Here is an 18,227-nt window from a genome sequence, read left to right on the forward strand (position 1 = left end):
AACGTTGTTTCCATGTAAAAAAGTAGGAGCTGATTTTTCTGTTGGTCTCTAAGATACATGTACTCTACTTCTGTTGGGCTAGATTCTGAGCTTTGAAGACATTCACCCCCAGCCACTTGATTTCTTCTGTTCCTTCTGTCGCTATGGAAGACCTAGCCAAAACCTTGGGAAAGGAAGGAAGGGCTGTGCCCTCAGGTCCTTTCAATTGCTCTGCATTCCACAAATCAACTGAGAAAGTGTGGGAGGAGGGGCTGCCATAAACTAGAAAACCTCTTAAAAAGTAGCTAAGAATTTCTGTCATAGCATATTATTCAAGACACAAGGTTTATATGTATTTCTGTAAGAAACCGTACAGATTTTAATTGTCCCTAAAGAAATTCCTTTTAACATTTTTCTTGCTATTTGTTGCCATTCTGGAAGCAAAACAATTGCTACTGTTTTGTGAGAAAAGTCCTGTGAAAATGACTTAGAGGGTCATTTCGGTTAACTTCAAATGTCTTGAGGACTTGAATAAAAAAATGCAGAAAGAAAATCCCCAGTTATAAATAATAAGCTGTATTTATTTTCTTTTGTTCAGGTTGTAGTTTTTTGTTTTCTGGGGATTTTATTTTTACTTCTGAAAGGTTAGCTGTATGCCTTAAAATATTGTCAGTTAAAGATTTACGTGATATTTCCAACAGTTTAAAAAGTTTAGTTCTTTGAATCACTCTAGGTGAAGTAGCATATGCGAATAGTAACCGTTGGTCTTACCACAAAATAGTTTTGGTCTGTCTGTGCAGGAAAGGTTTAAGATTGGTCTTCAACGAAACCACTAAGAAAGAAAAAGAAGATATCAAAGATCTCTGTACTTTTTGTTGTTCTTTAATCCAACTATAAAACAGTGTGAATTTTAAGTTCATACCTTAGGTTTAAAGGAATACAAGCTTTTTTATTTTTTATGGCATTAAAAGAGAGAAGTAGGTATTAGATGCAGCAGTAATTTTCGAGCATTGTTCTGCTTGCCTGAAACTGTACTATTCAGAGCTTTAAAGTACAACAGACAGTTTCATTGCTATGTATTTTCCAAAACTGTTATGCAGTTGTAGTTTTGTTTTTTTCTCTAATTTATGCTTGCTAGAAATTATTAATTTTACCTTAAAAAACAAAATGTTTTAGCTGAAGAAGTAATCGGAAAAATACAGCATTTAGTTAATGACTCCGAAATATATTGGTTCTCTTTGAGGAAAATAAATTTAACTACAGTTATGCTATTGCACCTCTTGTCCAGTAGATGTTGCTGTACATACATAAAATTAGGAGATATTTTAACTATAAAATTTTACATCTGCATGTAAACCAGTATTTTAAACAACTTTTTCGGTATAATTTGCTTTGTGTTCTCAGTAGACTCTGCAAAAGGTTAGAACTACAAACAGGAAGACTATTAGTCAAACCACGTTTTTCTTCAACTGTAACTGTCTTATGCAAAGTTTACTCACGTTCCTCAGTTTTCAAAAATGAGGACTGTCCATCAAGATGCTGGTTAGTTTGCAGTCTCTTTTACAGTTAATTGAATTATTTAAAGAGAATTTTCAGCAAAATGCTGTTCCTTAAAAAACAACTCTCCCACGTACATGTTGTAACTCCAAGTTGCCCTCTTTCCAAGGCATGTCTTTCACTTTACATCAATGTCCTTCTCCAGGCAGCTTCCATGCTGACAGCATAATAGTTTCTTCATACAAACTTGATGCACAATTGAATGATACAGTTTAGATCTCATTAACACTCTAATGAGAATACTTTAACCTCATGAAGTTCCTACTATTTGCACTGCTGTTATGCTTTTCTCTGTCTTAAATGGGTGTTGTTCCTCAGGATTAAGCATTAGCAGACTGACCTGCCATATGTGAAATTTGTTGATGTATATTTTCTTTGCTTATTGAAATGTCATGAGTTTTTGTAAGTACATTGCAAAGTAAGTGATCAGTTTTCACTTCTTCGCTTTGAAACCCCTTTTTTCAGAATTATTTTCAACAGTGGTTATGAGATACTTACACTTTTCAATTTTCTCATTTTCACAAGACTGCTGAAAAATCTGGCCAAATGGAAAGATCAAAGAAAAATGCTAGGCAAAGACAAAATGATTTCAAGGTAAGTTAAGGGGGGAAAACCTTGCTTTCTTTTAGTGGTCCTTCATAGAAAGATTTCCAACTTGAAGATCAGATTTCTTAAATTGTTTCATGCTGGACACCCCAAGTTATGGGTCTTTTCTCAAAAATACTTTTCACCTCTGCCATGAAAAAGCCACAGCCTTCTCTAAATGGTAGCTCTCTTGCAGAGTCAAGTGTATGCCCTTAAACCTCCTTCTCCCCTACTCTCTGTCATGTGGAGCCCCATCTGTTGTGTATAGTAAGTACACAGCTGATCAAGCATATTCATACAGCACTTAATTGATTTTTTTCCCCCTTAATCTGTTGCAGAAAATGATTCAGGAAGTGATGCACTCATTGATAAAACTTATCCGTGGAGCTTTGCTTCCATTTAGCCTCAGAGAAGGAGAATCAAGACAGTATGGTGGCTGGGAGATGAAATCTGAACTTTCCGGCCAGTGGTTAACACATGTTATCCAGACTGTAAGGTAAATGGAGCTGTTTATCTATGGTCAGATTGTCTTAATTACTGCATTAAAAATAGTAAGAATATTAATGCTTTCAAAAGTAGGGTCAGAAAAAATAGCTTATGGCAGATTTGGGATTCTGTGTGCAAGTTTAATTCACGTTAATTCACGTTCTCATGTTGTATCCTTACTACATAATGATCCTTTTTTTTTCAGAACCTCTCAGGAAAGATTTTGAATAAATGATTTGTCTGACATTGCATAGACACTTCATGAATGAGAGGGGATTTGATTCTTTAGGGTAAATTTAGTGGTCAGCTTTGCAATTGTCTGCTTTCATTTCATTTCTATTGCATCTTCCCATCTCTGCAATAGTGTCATTCTTGAATCATAGTTTAGCTTACAGTTGTCTTATGTAAGGTGATACTCTTGCTTATAATGTCATTCTGCTTATAATTATGTAATTTTGTTCATAAACTTAGTAATATGTACATCACTAATTGCAAAATATCTTAGTAAATGTAAAGAATTGGCTTCCATTTGTCTATCGAGGATATAAAGACTGTCAATATCTTTCAAAAAATTGTATAATAACAGTAATACCTGGATATGGTACAGCACTTTTTATCTGCAGGTTTGAAAGTAGATAACAAGCAAAGCACAGAGAGCAAAGAGAAAGGGGTATAGTCATGTACAGATAATTCCTGTTGCAGATGGAGCTGGCAGTGATACCTCTTAAGTCTGTCTAACATTTTTCTGAACATTTAACTGAACATTAACCATTCAGAAAAAAAAATTCAATGTGAAGTTTCTTACTCTGACTGAGTTTTATGGAAACCTTCCAGTTTAAGAAGGAATGGATTTGCCATTTGATGGAAAGCTGTAAGGGGGAGAGGGAAGAAGCTTTGACATCAGTATTGCCCTTTTATGAAAAGCAATCCAATTTCATTCAGATTACAAAATTCTAAAATTTGCTGCTTGCACCGGTGTGGTGTTGGCTTGGAAGTTTAACCAACAGATTCTTTGAATGTTGGTTCTGCTCTAGAATCCTGCCATCCAAGGTATGAGCCAATTTTAGATGATAGGATATATAAAGGCTTTTTTCCAGAGGTTCCCCACTTGTCCTATGGCCACTGTTCTGGTGACAAATACCAGAACTGAGAGTTGGGGAACTTCTCTCTTCCTTGCACTCTCTTTTCCCACCTCACAGTGTTACTAATGCCTGTGCTGGCACTTTACAGGAATGAGCTATAAATGAAAAGTAGTCAAAAGTAGAGAAGAACAGGGGCAATCTGGAAAGGAGGCACTGAAGACCATGATAGGGTACAGAACAACGATGACAAGGTCTGCAGGTAATAGAGCTCTCCTTTTCAAGCCCTAGTGTTCTTTGACAAGCTAATAAACTCCTGTGACTCCCACTGTCAAAGAAGGTGGACTGTTCTCATGAATCATCTATTTTTTGCAAAGTTATGTAATAGCTCAGGTCTTACCATTATAACTTCCAACATATAGTCATTATGAAGCACATGATAAGATTTTGCTGTTTTGTTATCTCACAAATTAATTAGTGTTTTCTGCTTGTATTCAAGAATGCTAAACTTTACAAAATCAGATAACAAAAAATTGGAGTTAGGGCTAYACAATATTAATTTCTCTGCTTGTATATATGTATCACACAGCTTTAAGCGGGGCTGCGCTTTCACTTGTACCCCACTGTCATTGTGCAATATGGGTAGGTGCTAGAGGATAATTTAGAGTAATAATATGTAATAAGGTGAAGATGTTATTTGCAAGACCTCTGCTTCATTGTAGGAATAGAAAGACATGTATTTGGTAGGGCAAGTGATATTAGAAAAGGAAAGTCTGAAGGTTGTGAAAGGTGAGTGCTCCCTTGGGAAAGAAATCAACTCTACGTGCAGAACTTTTATGCAGTCTGAAGTCACTTAAACTTCTCACAGGTGGCTGTTGCTTACATCCTGTGTTTCTTGGCTGTCTGAGATAATGCAGATTTATATAATCTACTAATTCAGTAGTTGTGCTGAGCAAACAGCAATCGGGATCAGAATAACATTTTTTGGAGTTATAACATTGCAGAGTTGGAATGCAGTTAGGTGGTTTTTTGATGGTTTATGCCCAACAGCAAGTGTAAAGAACTAGAACCTGCAGGTGGATGACTGAAAACATTCCTACTTCTGTTCTTTGGCAATTTCTAGTACATGTACCTTGCTTGTGTTAGCAGCAGAAGAAACAGCAAAGGCTTGCTTACATATTCAAGTGTTAGATAAAAGCAGTAAACCTCACTTTGTGTCTCTACCTAAAGGCTGAACACAACTGCAGCCTTTTAGTTAAAAGCTCAAATGCTATTCCTTGTAAGCAATGATTGTGTTACTATTCCTGCATGAAAAATAGAAAAGAATGTTTCCATCCTCTGCTACAATAGCCAATGATTGGGATCCAGTCAAAGTTGGGAGCAAAACAGTGAATGAATTCATTTCTCATTCTTCAGGTGATGCAGGGGCTATATTTCTTTTTAGCACCTTAACTCTGTATACATTTGTGATCTGATGTACCTCCGCATCACTGTTTATTGCAGCTTGATGACTGTTACTGTTCTAGTATAAGTAAACAATACCTTGAAATCCCCATTGTAGACCTAGGATTTGATCTAGGCATTTATATAAATATAGCAAAAAAGCTGCCTCTGCTCCAGAGGGCTTATTCTTAGTTCATAAGAAAGTAGATGGACGCCAGGCAGGCAGGTGCGGAAGGGCAAGAGAGTAATGGGAAAAGTTGACCTGTTTCTATGGTGACATTATTGTAATGTTACAGAAGAAAAAAACCTGTATTTGCATGTTTTCAGCATCTGAATTAAGCAAATAATTTATCTTCTCTTATTAGGATAACAAGTTTTCAAAGGCTTACTGCTGATGCAGCTACTGTATTCACATGCACAGAAGACTTACAAACAAACAAACAAAAAAAAACCCCAAAACTTTATGAAGTCTTATAAGCTTAAAAAAACCCTGCAGATTTACACTTCAGCTTCATTTTATTTGCTTTTCAGGCTTAGTTCTGAGTCTCTTACGGCCCTTGAGATACCCAATGATATGCTTCAGATCATCCAGGATCTTATTTTGGACCTTCGTGTGCGTTGCATTATAGTGACCTTACAACACACAGCTGAAGGTAATAAAGGCTGCAAGTCTCTGTGTTTACTCTTCTGACGGTGTTCTGTATTATGAGTCTTTTCTTCCCTTAATCTGATGCATATGGTAGTTAGATCTGTCTGCTCTGGGTTGAGACAGTTTTAAAATGCAGGTGATTTATCTCCTGATGGAGCTTTTCCATAGTGGAAACATTTTCTTTTTTTGAGTTCTTCTATAAAATGGGGGGAAAAAAAAAACAAAACACAAAAAGTTCATGTAATATTTTAGTTGTGGTTTTCCCAGGGCCTTTTACTAATGATTTGGTYCTGAACTTCCTATCATTACACAGCTCTTGCCATAAATATCTAGATTTTCAAGGCCAATAACACATTCWCTAAATCTAATGTAACCTTGTGTGCAACAGAGGCCATGCTTCCATTTATTTTATTATATTTTATTCTCGCCCAAAACTTGAATTGAATAAAGTAAATCTTCCAGAAATAAACACATGTCTAAATTCAGGGCAGAGTAATCCACTAATTCACCTGGTAGGTTTTGGGGTCCCCCACCCCCAAAGCTAATTACCCTGGCCAAAAGATTATGCCTTTTTTTCATATTTGCATGTCTGCAGATTAAATTTCCAGCTATTCATTTTTTTGCTGGAGCCAGTACTTTCATTAGCCAGTGTTTCATTATATACCACAATCAGGTGTCATTTTGCTCCTCCTTTTGACACATCCCAGGGAAATATTCTTTTCCAAGCTGCAACTTACTTCTGTGTACTATTCTTCACCTTCCTCAGTTTTTAGTGTGGTATAAAAGTATCTTTTACATTGTCCAGTATCTGTTTCACCACTAACACCTACCAAGATTATCTTCTTTTACTCCCTTTTCTACATTTAACATTAGCTACCTTGAAACTCTAGTATTTTGTGCTTTACTGTATTTTAAGAATGATCACTAAAACTGGCTAGGTTATAGATTTCCAGGGTACAGTTTTTTGTTCTATAATACGAACCTCATTCTTTGTTTCTGAGTGTACCAAGGCTGGATTATAACATTCTTCGTCTGAATGGACCCAGGTTATATCTTTCTGTGCAAATGCCCTGTACTCCTCATTCCTGATCACTCTGGTAGTCTTTGTCTGCTAAATTTAATTGGGAAAAGCTGGGGAACTTTCACTTCAACTGTTAGCAARATATTGAATAATATCAGGCTATTCTAATCCCTGTAGAACCTAGTTATAAACTCGCATGTTTCTTGGTCATTCTATATGGACAATTCCTTTTTGGGATCTTTCAATATAATTTTTAATCTATAACATATGATTTATCATTATATTGAAGGGTGACATATAAAGCTAAGTGCTTTACTCAAGCCTTAAGTGTACAGGTGGCTACATTATTTAACCAAACTTTCAATGACAAAACCCACAAGACTGCTATGATTTATTTGATAAAATGGACACATGTTGATTTGAGTTGTATTCTTGTCTCTCTATTTGTCTCTTGTCTCTCCTGCATTAATATCAGGCTAGTTGGCCATAAAAGTACACAGGTTCTCGTCTTTTTAAACTGTAGGGAAAGTCTTACCACTGTCTCAGATTTCACTTGAAGTGTGAGGACACCTATTTTGTCCTTGCTCATCAAGCACACTCGTGATTGGCTTTCTGTTTTTTTGTTTTTTTCTACGTTTTTTTTTTGTTTTTTTTGGCAGGGTAGGGGGAAGAATTGTAAATAGTTGGTGATGAATGTTCATTTTTCGTCCTGTTGGACTGATCTGCCCTCTTTCTAGAAACTGTGAATGGTTCCTCAGTTTCAAGACTGTTTCAGAGAAAGGAAGTATCTAGCTCCAAACCAGTTTGCTGACAATCCTGGTGTATCAGATCCCTGGGTGCTATGCACCTAGCTTCTCCAGTATGGGCCAGAGAGCTCTGGTATGTGATTAGGATGAAGTTCTCAGCCAGAAAGCCTGTTGCCTTTCTAGTTCTGCCTAACTTTTTGTATCATAACTATAGCCCAATTCTTTATTCAGATCCAGAACTTCTGCATCTTATGTCCTGATTGCTGGTCACATTAGTTCTGTGGAGAAAAAACTCTTGTAGTACTCTGTACCTTAGCTTTTTAATAAAGCAAACTTACCAGTGTGAATGTGAATGATTCTCCATTTGGTCTGGATATCTTTACTCACACTTTTCTTTCTTGAATCCAGAAAGATCAGAGCCCTTAGTATGCTGGTATTTTTTGCCTGGATAATGAATATTTCTCATCTAGCCAATATTACCAGCCTTCCTTAACTGTTTCTTCCATTTCCTGTCAGTGAAGCAGTTCTGTGTATTGGCCATACCATCAATCAGGAGAAGAGAAAAGATGCATGCCTATTTGGTGATTCTGACTTCATGTTGTTGCATTGTGTGTATTTATCTGCAGATCTCTTCTTTTGTTCTTCACCAACTAAAGCAAAATTGCATAGTTGAATGTGTTTAGATTTTTTTTTTTCTGGACAGGGCCATATCAACTGGGTCCTTGGAGAAGCTGTTACTTTTAGGGAACCAGTGAAAGAACAGTTAATGGATATTTTCATGAAGCTACCTAATGGATCGCAAATATAATAACCTGTAATATATTAGTCAAAAAGACTCCTTCTGGGCTTGAATCTCCCTCTACAGTCTCTCTGAAATATGAGCTGCATAGACTGCTGATACAAAGTTCAGTCTCATCTCTTACAGCATGTTATAAGTTGGTAGAGGCATTCAGATCAGTTACAGTTTTTAATAGTGCACTCTGCCATTAGCTGCTTAAATAGGATACATCTGCCCACGCACCGGGTTTTCTTGTTGTCTTATGATAAACACTATATACTCATGCTGGCCCTGAGAAGCTATCTATGTTCTTTCCATCTCGGGTATGATCACCAGTCATAAAGGTCATGCAAGCCAAATTATGTGAATGCTAGATTAGGCAGGGGGTTTACGTGAATGTGTTTGACTGGAATTTGGTGAACAGTGACATATGAGAAATAAATGTAATATGTTTCTTTTGTGTTTGTGTTAATTCAGAGAAGGAGGAATGGCAGCAAAAGCATTAAAGGCTGGCCAGTGTAATCTAAAGCCTCACAAAATTATCAGTTGAATAAGAGGTTTACTAAATAGGAAAATGAGCAGAGTAATTGTTCCATGCAACCCTTTTAATGCTTTTTATCCTCACTAAGACTGTACTTACATGGGATGTAGAACAGCAGGATATTACACCTTACCCAAGCTATCCTTAATTTAGCTAATTAAAGTATCTAGAGCAACAAAAATGCCTTTCAGCATGCATTAGTTAGCCTCTTTTCTTGGGCTTGGGGGAGAGATGATAATTCACCCGAATTATTTCATATTTAAAAGGGAATTTCAAGAAGTACATACAGTTCTGATGCGAAATCTGTATGTCAAAGCCCCTGTGAACTATGCACAATTCATCACATTTCTGTTTAGAAGCTGATTAAGCCAAAACAAGGGATGCTGCAAAATAAGTATGTCCACAAAGGAACTTTGTTAAAGAGCATAAGCTTTGAATTCACATCCTGTCTTGACTCCAGCTAGCTTCAGTGTTTAGGTAAGCCTGTAGAAGTTGGAACTTTTTGTAGAGCAGAAGAGTGCTTTCTGCATATGCTCTTATACCATGACAGGGGCTTTTTAAATATAAATAAATAAATAAAGCTTCCAGTACAGAATAACCAAGTTCAAGGATAAATGAGGATATCCTGAAATATATAGTTAGATACAGAGTTTATATCTTTGATAAGTGCTTCCATCTCACCCTCTTCTTTCATTTTCTTTCTATTTTAAGCCTTTCAGGACAAACTAGTACATACAGTATGCCTTTATGTATTTTTGAAGAAAGTCTAGCATCATGAACCCTTGACTCTGAGTGGGGACTCTAAGCCTCTTTATAGATATTAAATATTAATTATATGCTGTCCTTTTTTTAGTTGCTAAAAGGCTAGGCACTTGTACATCTATTTTTAATTAAGAGCTGCAATAAAATAGTCTAGGAACCAAAAAAACAAAGCCTTTCTCAATAGCCTTCACAATATTTCTTTAACTTAAAGCTTTCCAGTAAAGGTGGGCTTCGTGCAACCCTTGCCCTGATATGCTTCTCTACATGAAGTGACTAGCATGTCGTGTAGATGTTCTGTTCTTAGTCATCTGAGAAGGCTGAAAACTTTGAAGCTATTTGCTTGTATGCCTAGTCATTGCAGTCCCAGTGTCTGTGGTTTATCTTTTCAAGTTCAAGGAGTTTTCAATAATGAAAATGGACATTTCTCTCTCTCTTTCTTTCTCTCTTTCTTTCTCTCTCTCTTTCTCTTTTTCTTTCTCTCTCTTTCTCTCCCTTTCTCTCTCTTTCTCTCTCTCTTTCTCTCTCTTTCTCTTTCTCCCTCCCTCCCTCTCTCTTTCTCTCTCACACAGATATAAAGAGGTTAGCTGAAAAGGAAGACTGGGTTGTTGACAATGAAGGTTTGACATCTTTGGTGGGTATACTTGCATGTCTTATAGGCACTTTTTTTCACGAGTGTTACAAAAGTGTTTCGTATATTTTCCAAAAACTTGCATTATTTGGGACTTTGTCTCTATGTGTTCTTAGAGGTGGCTGTAGTTTTATTAAAATATGATGAAAATGTAGAAAGATACAATGGTTTTTGTTTAGATAGTTATATGCTTATAGATCCCATCACCGAATGATCAAATGCAAAGTCATTTTTTCTTTCTTCCTCTTTCAAGATTTTTATTTGTACTTCTTAAACTGTTATGCCTGAAGTCATTTTAAAATTGCATGACAATGATATTACTATATAATGTTATTTTCTAAAGTGCAAACAAGAATGTAAAGTTACTGATAAAATAACTCCTTAATTGTGCTAGGATGATCATAGAGAACATTATTTTGAGGTAGATGTGCAGTATTGACATGCTACCAATAAAATGAAAACTCATATCCTACTACGTTTTTACTTCCACAGATGGCACGAACAGGGAACACAGGAAACTTTTGATTTTGGTCTTTGAAATGCATATTGTCTTGTCTTTCAAAAGCAGCACTGTTTTACTTGGGGAATGGCTCTAACAGAATTGTAAAAAGAGTGCTTTTTAGCACTACTTATTGCAAAGAAATTCTCTGAAGTCTATATTCTAACCAGTTCCCATTCATCTGGAGACTTTGCCACTTCCCCTCCTGAGTGGTATCTGTATTTCTTTTCACACTGATGGTACATACTCTGTGTGTGCAAGGTTCGTATTGAAAAACCCCTTGATGAACTCCATTTTCTATGAGTGAAACTGCCCAAAACAAATAGCAACTACTAATAGAATAAGACAGTCTTTTTAGAAATTGCTTTTTACATAGCAGTTTATTTTCATGTGTTTCATATATGGTACAAAATCTCAATAACCCTCACTTTCCCAAACCTCTCATTTTAATTTTTTAAATTTTTTAGTGTTTTATCCCTACATATCAGAAAATTTTTTAAGCAGACTTCTAGAATGAGGTCTGTATTTGCAATAATTCATTTTTTTAACCAAAATTTATGCAATATATTTCAGTCCATGATGAATTACTGGATCTAAAATACATTATATAAAAAATAGACAAAGTACTTTTTTTTTCCCCTATCCAAGCTCACCTACTCATTGATTTRTAGGGGACCCTATTCATATATTAAAAATATATGCAAAAATAAAACCTTTGTGGATTTCTGTCACATATTGAGAGATAAAAAGATTAAATATGGGCATAAAGATATGTACCATGACTTTCTGCCTTAAGTGAGGTTATTTAAATGTGTCAGAACAATTATTGCTAACCTTTAGTATGATTTTGCTGAGATAAACAGTAATAGCTTTCATTGTTAAGCATCTTATTTTAGGGATGGTTTACTGAAGTAAAGAATTTGTTTTTAAGGTCACAACAAGTTCAGTTCACATCTAAAGCTTCATAACTTAGTAGGCACACTACCATGGAATTGGTCTGTAGCTGAATAAATAGGTCACTTATCTGTTATAATGAGAAATTGAACTGAAAAGCAACTAATTTAGGAGATTTCCTACACAAACAACAAATAACTTGAAACCAAATTCAAATAAATTAGTGAGATGCTTTCTGGAAATAAACAGTAATGAGTAATGGCTAAAACACAGCAAGCACATTGTAAGTGTGACTTAAAAACAATCTGCGAAAGCAGAGAGGGCCAGTGGGAGGGAGCACAGCTTTGTGTATATTATCTTAGAGAATGCTCCACAACCTTTTTCTTTTTTTTTTCCTGCTTATTTTTTCTTATTTGCTACTATAAATATATGTTTGAAGTTGAGTAGGAGGGAATGAAACAATCACAATATACATATTGTAGGAAGGAGTGTCGCTGGGTAATTAGAATATTACAACCAGATTCATAACTTGCAGTCTTCATCTCAGTTGCCACTGTCTTGGGCAAGTCCCTTAATCTTTCTGTTTTTCACTTTATTCTTCAGTAAAATGGAAGGGGGGGGAGGGTCTGCCAAGAAAGCTTCTGATTCTTTATGTTTTTGCTGTATCATAACCTATCTTTGCAGAAGGGTGCTTAACAGCCTCTTGTGTATTTGGAAATCACCCATGAATTCCTTGTGTACAGTATTTTAATAGATAACTCTTTTAAGGCACTGCATCAAGTTGCCATGATCAAGGCATGCCAAATTTTGTATGGTGGCAGGTGGTTAAGTTTTGTAGTAACAGTTTTGTAGTCACAAGATTATTATGGCCTACTAGAGCAGAGTTGATTGTAGTAATATTGTAGCAAAAATTAACCAATATAAACAAGGACGAGGGAGTCCCTTTGGAGACATTTTAGGCTTAAGATAGAAACTATATTTTAAGATGCTTAGGAAATACTGGCTGCTAACCTGCTCAGCATTTATATTGCAGGCAACAGAACACTAAGATACAGAACCAACTTTCCTGTAATTCATAGTATCCAAAGTCTAATGTATCTGAACTGCTTCCTTCTCCTGAAGTGTGATGTTTTATTATGTGAAAACAAAAATAAAAGAAGCAGCACTCAACTGTTGGATTTTTTCTTCTTTTAAGCCAGTCCTAAAAGTAATAAATAGAGATTATCTTACTGGGTTTTATTCAAGATTTTCAGGTTGCCCTGCAGGCATCAGTCTTGTGCACCTCCTCCACCCCAGCATTTACAGAAATAAAAGTTTCTCCTTAGCCTCAAATGGATGGCATTCAAACAACATGCCCGAAACTATCTTCTGGATGCAAACCAGGTTGACATCTAGAATGACTTACATGCTTTTTGTCCATCTGTCTGACCCAAATCCAGTAGAATGATGTGCCTTTTTCCTAGAACGGTGACGCCTCTGTGTTTCACATTGCCCTGTTCAACAGCTTCCGGCCTAATACCAACAGACAGTCTCAGAAAAAAGAGTGACTTAACAGGGAAGAGAGGAAGGCAAGGAAAAATTGACTAATGAGTCTAATGCTGTGAACTCATTTGCACTTTCATAGTGAAATTGGTGCATGCATCAAGACCTTTGTACTTTAGGTTTGGAACCTGAAGATAAAAAAAAAAGCCTCCCTAAACAGTGCTTTCTCTTCCTCCATGTGAGAGCAATTTTCTTTTGTTTTTCTTAAAAACCTGGTGCTGAAATAAAATGCAGAAATTTCAGATATCCAAGGTGAAATTCTATCCCAACTTAGATTAAAGGGGGGTGTCATGGGTATCTATAATGTAGTTGTCTATAGATGCTACCACAAACAAGCTATAAAAATTTTTCACAGCACTTTTAGAAGAGGCTGTTCAGTGCAGAAGTCTCTCAGAGAAAAATGTGCATTGATCTATTGTAATAATTTGGTTGTTGACTTAAGGATGAAAGTGCATCATTACAGAGGGATCTTCTTGTAATATATGAATCATGTGATTTTTCCTTATTTGGAGTAAGCTGAAAATAAATAGCTTACTGTATCGGATGGGAATTTTTATATGTTTGTATAGTATACATTTTACATACCATGCTCATCTAGGAGCTAAAAAGTTGTTTTCTTTCAGCCATCCCAGTTTGAACAGTGTATTATCCATTCCTTACAATCTCTTAAAACTGTGCTGGACTGCAAACCTGGAGAGGCCAGCGTAAGTATTGGTTTATATTTTTATTTTCTTTTTATGTAAATTATTACTAGGTTTCAGAACAAGAACTTTTGCAGAATGATACAGGGTTCCTTCATGTACACTCTTTTCTGTGCTGCTAGCTACCAGAATTATGTTCGTATTTCCTTTGCTTGGGAGGGAATCGTGTGTGTATGGGGCAGATGAGACTATACTTAAATCTTTAAAGCTCTTCTTATAGGAAAATGCTACTCATGTAATTTTCAGATAGCAGTAGATGTGACTTTATTAGAAAAGTTAACTATTCTCAGGAGCCCAGTCTTAACTAAATATTGCATCCAGACCACTTGCAGAACATAAATCTGGATTTTTACTTCTGTAAATTTTATTCTAAATTAGTAGTTTTGGTAGTCTCTATCCACTTAGTACCTTGAGACCCTGATTGTATGCGATACTGACCTTTTCTTTCTGGTTTCAGTGATGTGAGGAAGCTTAACAATTTCCAAAGTCTGTTGGGCCCCTCTGTATGAGTATTGTTTCTCCCTTATTTTAACCTTTTATGACTAGTTTATCCAGTTTCTTGATGAATATTTTTCAAAAGAATCTGCAGTGTGTACTTCATGGTGAATCCTTCCTCTCAGGCTGCAAATATCTTTGAATGCTCTGGGAGCTTTTGCTGTAATTCCATTATCCAACACTGATACTTAACAGGTGTGCTCGGTACTAGGGCTTTTTTCCATTCAGAATTTTATCACCTCATTTATCACCTCATGCTTGTCAAACTGCGCATGTACTCTCTTTCCCTGTTTTCCTTGTTTTTAGGGTAGGGAAAAATCAAAACCGATCAGCTAGGAGGCATCATGTCCCAGCAGTCATTCCCATAACTGTGTCATCTCTTTAGGAATAGGTTGCTCAGGGCTGCTGTAAATTGCTTTTGCATGACTTTTCTGTATGACTGCTCTCCTGATTCCAGGGATTCTGACAGCCAAATTACAAAAGGAAGGAACTAGCTTTAATAATGCTTTTCTTTCCTCATTTCCTTGGAAAGAAAGCCATATGAAGCTGTTCCAATGAAATAATATACTTGCATCTTCAGGTTTTCCAGCAACAGAAAACACAGGAGGATGTGTGTCAGCTAAGCATTGGGATCACGCAGGTAACTCAAACATTTCAAAATATGGAATTGTGAACACAAGTGAGCAACAAAAAAGTGCGTTTTGCACCCTGCCTACCTCCCAAAAGGTAGCTTAAGGTGATGACAGTATGTTGTTCCTCCAATACACCCTTGGATCCAGAGAAATGTTTGACTATAAAAATATGTACATCTTACTAACTGAATCTGATGATATCAAATTGTCAAAGGGGGATAAATCACATGTTAAAGAAGTTTACTGAACTGCAGTCATCATGATTTAGGGACACTTGCTGAGCTGATGTAAACTAACACTGATCCACTGTAGTGAAAGGGACAATGGCAGTTTTCATCTGCTGAGGATCTGGCTTTTAATTTTGGTATTAGAAACCAATGTTTGTTTAAAAAAAAATGAAATGATTTATTTAAATATATTATAAATAAGGTAATAGAATCTTTTAGTTTTATGAACTATTATTATAGTATTGTGAAATTGAGAAGTCACGTTCCAAAGCAAAAAATGGGTTCTAGTGATGCTTCTATGGTGTTTGCTTGGGATCTCTGTTTAGATTGATCACTTGAAATTTGTTAATGATCCATTCTTTGCAAATCAGCAGATTATCACCGCATAATTTTAGCACTGTGTGATGGAGATCACTTAGCACGATGAAAGATAGTACCAAAACCCCCCCAATTTTTTGCCACATGTAAATGGAGAGTAGCAAAATAAATGCATTTAGTATTTAAAATATGCATTCAAAAGGCATAACTAAAATGTTTCTCTACCAATGTATATAAGCTTTAAGGCAATGAAAGATGATGATGATCATTCTGCTTCTGTTGACTGTAATAAAAGTGAATTTGAGATTTTCATGGGGAGGGTCTTGCAGAAAATGTAGAATGTGTTTTATTGTTTCCTAGGTTTTTATAGACTGTATGGAACAACTGAGCACGAAACCTGATGGTGACATAGATACAGCACAGTAAGTAAAATAAACATGAGCCAATGGTAGTATTCTGAAATTGTGAATGTCAATCTCAAATTTTTTTGTTGGTAGTGTTTTCCCCCTTTAATACTAAACATTTATTATGAATATTTTTGCCTCTGGCTAGTGATGCTTTGAAATAAGAGTAGATGCTTTTTATGCCAAAATAGAGTGACATCATGTACTAAATATTGCCCAAAATAATGAAATATAGTATTAATTACTCCATTTTGTTCAGTGACAGGAGTTGTAGTATTCTTTAGACGTGGGTATGTTGTTTTTGGCATTAGCTTACATGGAATGAGTTCTCCTTGTCACTAAGTAACGTCTACTCATGGAGGAACAGCCTCTGCTTTACACCTCTTCCCTGTTGTTTTGACTGGATCTATCAGTAGTTCTGGTAAATTCTTGAAAGTTTAGCTTTGTTCCATAATTGCACATGAACCACTTATTTCAGAGTCAGAAGCAGTCAGAAGAGCCTGAGTTTCCAAGAGCACCAGTCATTTCTTTGTTAAAAGCCAGAGGCTTGGCAAATACTAGTCCCYGCAGCATGCATTAGAGAGAGGCAAATTAACTGTTCCCCTAAGGCCACTTTTATTTTCTGTTTGGATGACTCTCTGTTGGCTGGATAGGTGTAGAAAACAGATCAGAATCTGCAGCAAACCAAAGAAATTAGACAAGGTGAACATACTTTGAGAAGGGAAGGTCTGCAGCTGAAGTAGTACTGTCTGTCCACAAAGCGCCTGATGGCTTTCTGGACATCTTAGAAAAATTGAGCAGCTTGTGCTGCTTTATCATCTGGTGCGAGAGAGTTTGAAACAAGATTCCAGTCTTCTGTTCCAACTGTTAATTCGAATCTACTATGTATCACATAATCAAAATCACTATACTACTCACTTTTTAAACAATATTCCTAGTCTTGCAGTTGATGTTTCATCTCCAGATTTGTTTGGAAGCATTCATGAAGACTCAAGCCTTTCTTCAGTAAGTTTGGCTTCTGTTCTTAAAAGCTGATGTGAAACTTCTCGAAGTTCCTAGAATGTGGTCCGTGTTTTTATTAAGTGTTTGGGGGTTTTGGKTTGTCTTTTTTAGAAATCAATTGTGTATTCCAGAGGCATTTCCTAGATACACTGTGAAAATGTAAATATATAAGGCTTGAATATAAGGCTATTTTAAAAAAACATTGTTTATTTATGGTATCTTAGTATGCTATCTTAAGATAACTAATGAAAACATTTTTTGAAACCAGGTCCCCTCAGAAACTGAAACACCACGACTGAGTTCAGGAAAATAGCACTGATTTTAAAACATAGGAGGATTTGACTTTTGATGTATCACTTAAGTTTTAAATGATAAGACCTGGCCTGATTATTAGTTATTTTTTAAAACACATGAAGATACAGATATTCAGTGTAATGTAGTTTTCATCCAAAACTCACATTATTGATAGAAAGTATTAATTATCTGCATTTTTTAAAGTTATTTTTAGGAAATCAAAAAAAGGTTCTTAATATTCTTAGCACTTTGATTGCTAAATGGTGGTTAGTGTGCTTTCTTCCAACCCAACGACTGATGGAAAAAATGCACTTGTTCCCTGCAGGAAACCTAGTGAGAATCTCTTGTGTGGTTACTTATACAGATTTTAAATCTTGTCGGAAGTCCAGCTTTGCCACATTTACAAAAACAGTTAGCATTTCCACTGCAATAAATAATCACAGATTGCAAAATTAGACCAAGTTTCTGAGTTCCAGATTATAATAGTTTGCACTTTGTGTCATTTTATTCTTACAATACATGAACTTTGAAATTAATTGTTCACAAAGTACCTTTTTGTGGCTATTCCCACCTTTCTCCCTCATCTCTAAAGGTGCAACTTTTTTTAAGTAAAAAAAATCAGCCAGTTAAAAAATATTTAGTTTCTACAGTATCATATTAATTTTCTTCTGTAAATGGCAGAGCGCTTTATATTCAGTTTCCCAGTTGACTAATGAGAAGAGAGGAAGTAAGTGACCCATGTAAGATTTTTCACTGTACTTTTAAAATGCTTATTTTTTGAATACTCTGTATACCAATTGATAATAATTTAAAAACGTAGGCAACGCACATCTTTATACTACTCATCCAGTTATATTACTGGAAGACAAAGCTGTCGGGAATGCTTCTGGGTGAAAACAACTTATCATTCTTAATCAGATCTCCACTATGATTATGATTATTTCATTGCCAAATAATTTTGTTTT

The 18,227-nt window shown here is 35.8% G+C and overlaps 1 protein-coding gene across 10 annotated transcripts in view; it reads left to right on the forward strand.

The window, feature by feature from the left end:
- EXOC2 (exocyst complex component 2) overlaps positions 1-18,227 on the forward strand; it is a 144,628-nt gene that overhangs the window by 78,960 nt on the left and 47,441 nt on the right. For all 10 annotated transcript variants that reach the window (XM_026069868.1, XM_026069866.1, XM_026069869.1 and 7 more), the window contains 8 exons: positions 2,062-2,130; positions 2,460-2,617; positions 5,661-5,782; positions 10,196-10,257; positions 13,813-13,893; positions 14,966-15,025; positions 15,923-15,984; positions 16,905-16,971. In XM_026069868.1, coding sequence (XP_025925653.1) covers positions 2,062-2,130; positions 2,460-2,617; positions 5,661-5,782; positions 10,196-10,257; positions 13,813-13,893; positions 14,966-15,025; positions 15,923-15,984; positions 16,905-16,971 — 681 coding nt within the window. The remainder of the gene's footprint in view (positions 1-2,061; positions 2,131-2,459; positions 2,618-5,660; positions 5,783-10,195; positions 10,258-13,812; positions 13,894-14,965; positions 15,026-15,922; positions 15,985-16,904; positions 16,972-18,227) is intronic.

The sequence above is a fragment of the Apteryx rowi genome, unplaced genomic scaffold (genome assembly GCF_003343035.1).
Source record: "Apteryx rowi isolate R43461 unplaced genomic scaffold, aptRow1 scaffold_3, whole genome shotgun sequence".
Lineage (NCBI taxonomy): Eukaryota > Metazoa > Chordata > Aves > Apterygiformes > Apterygidae > Apteryx > Apteryx rowi.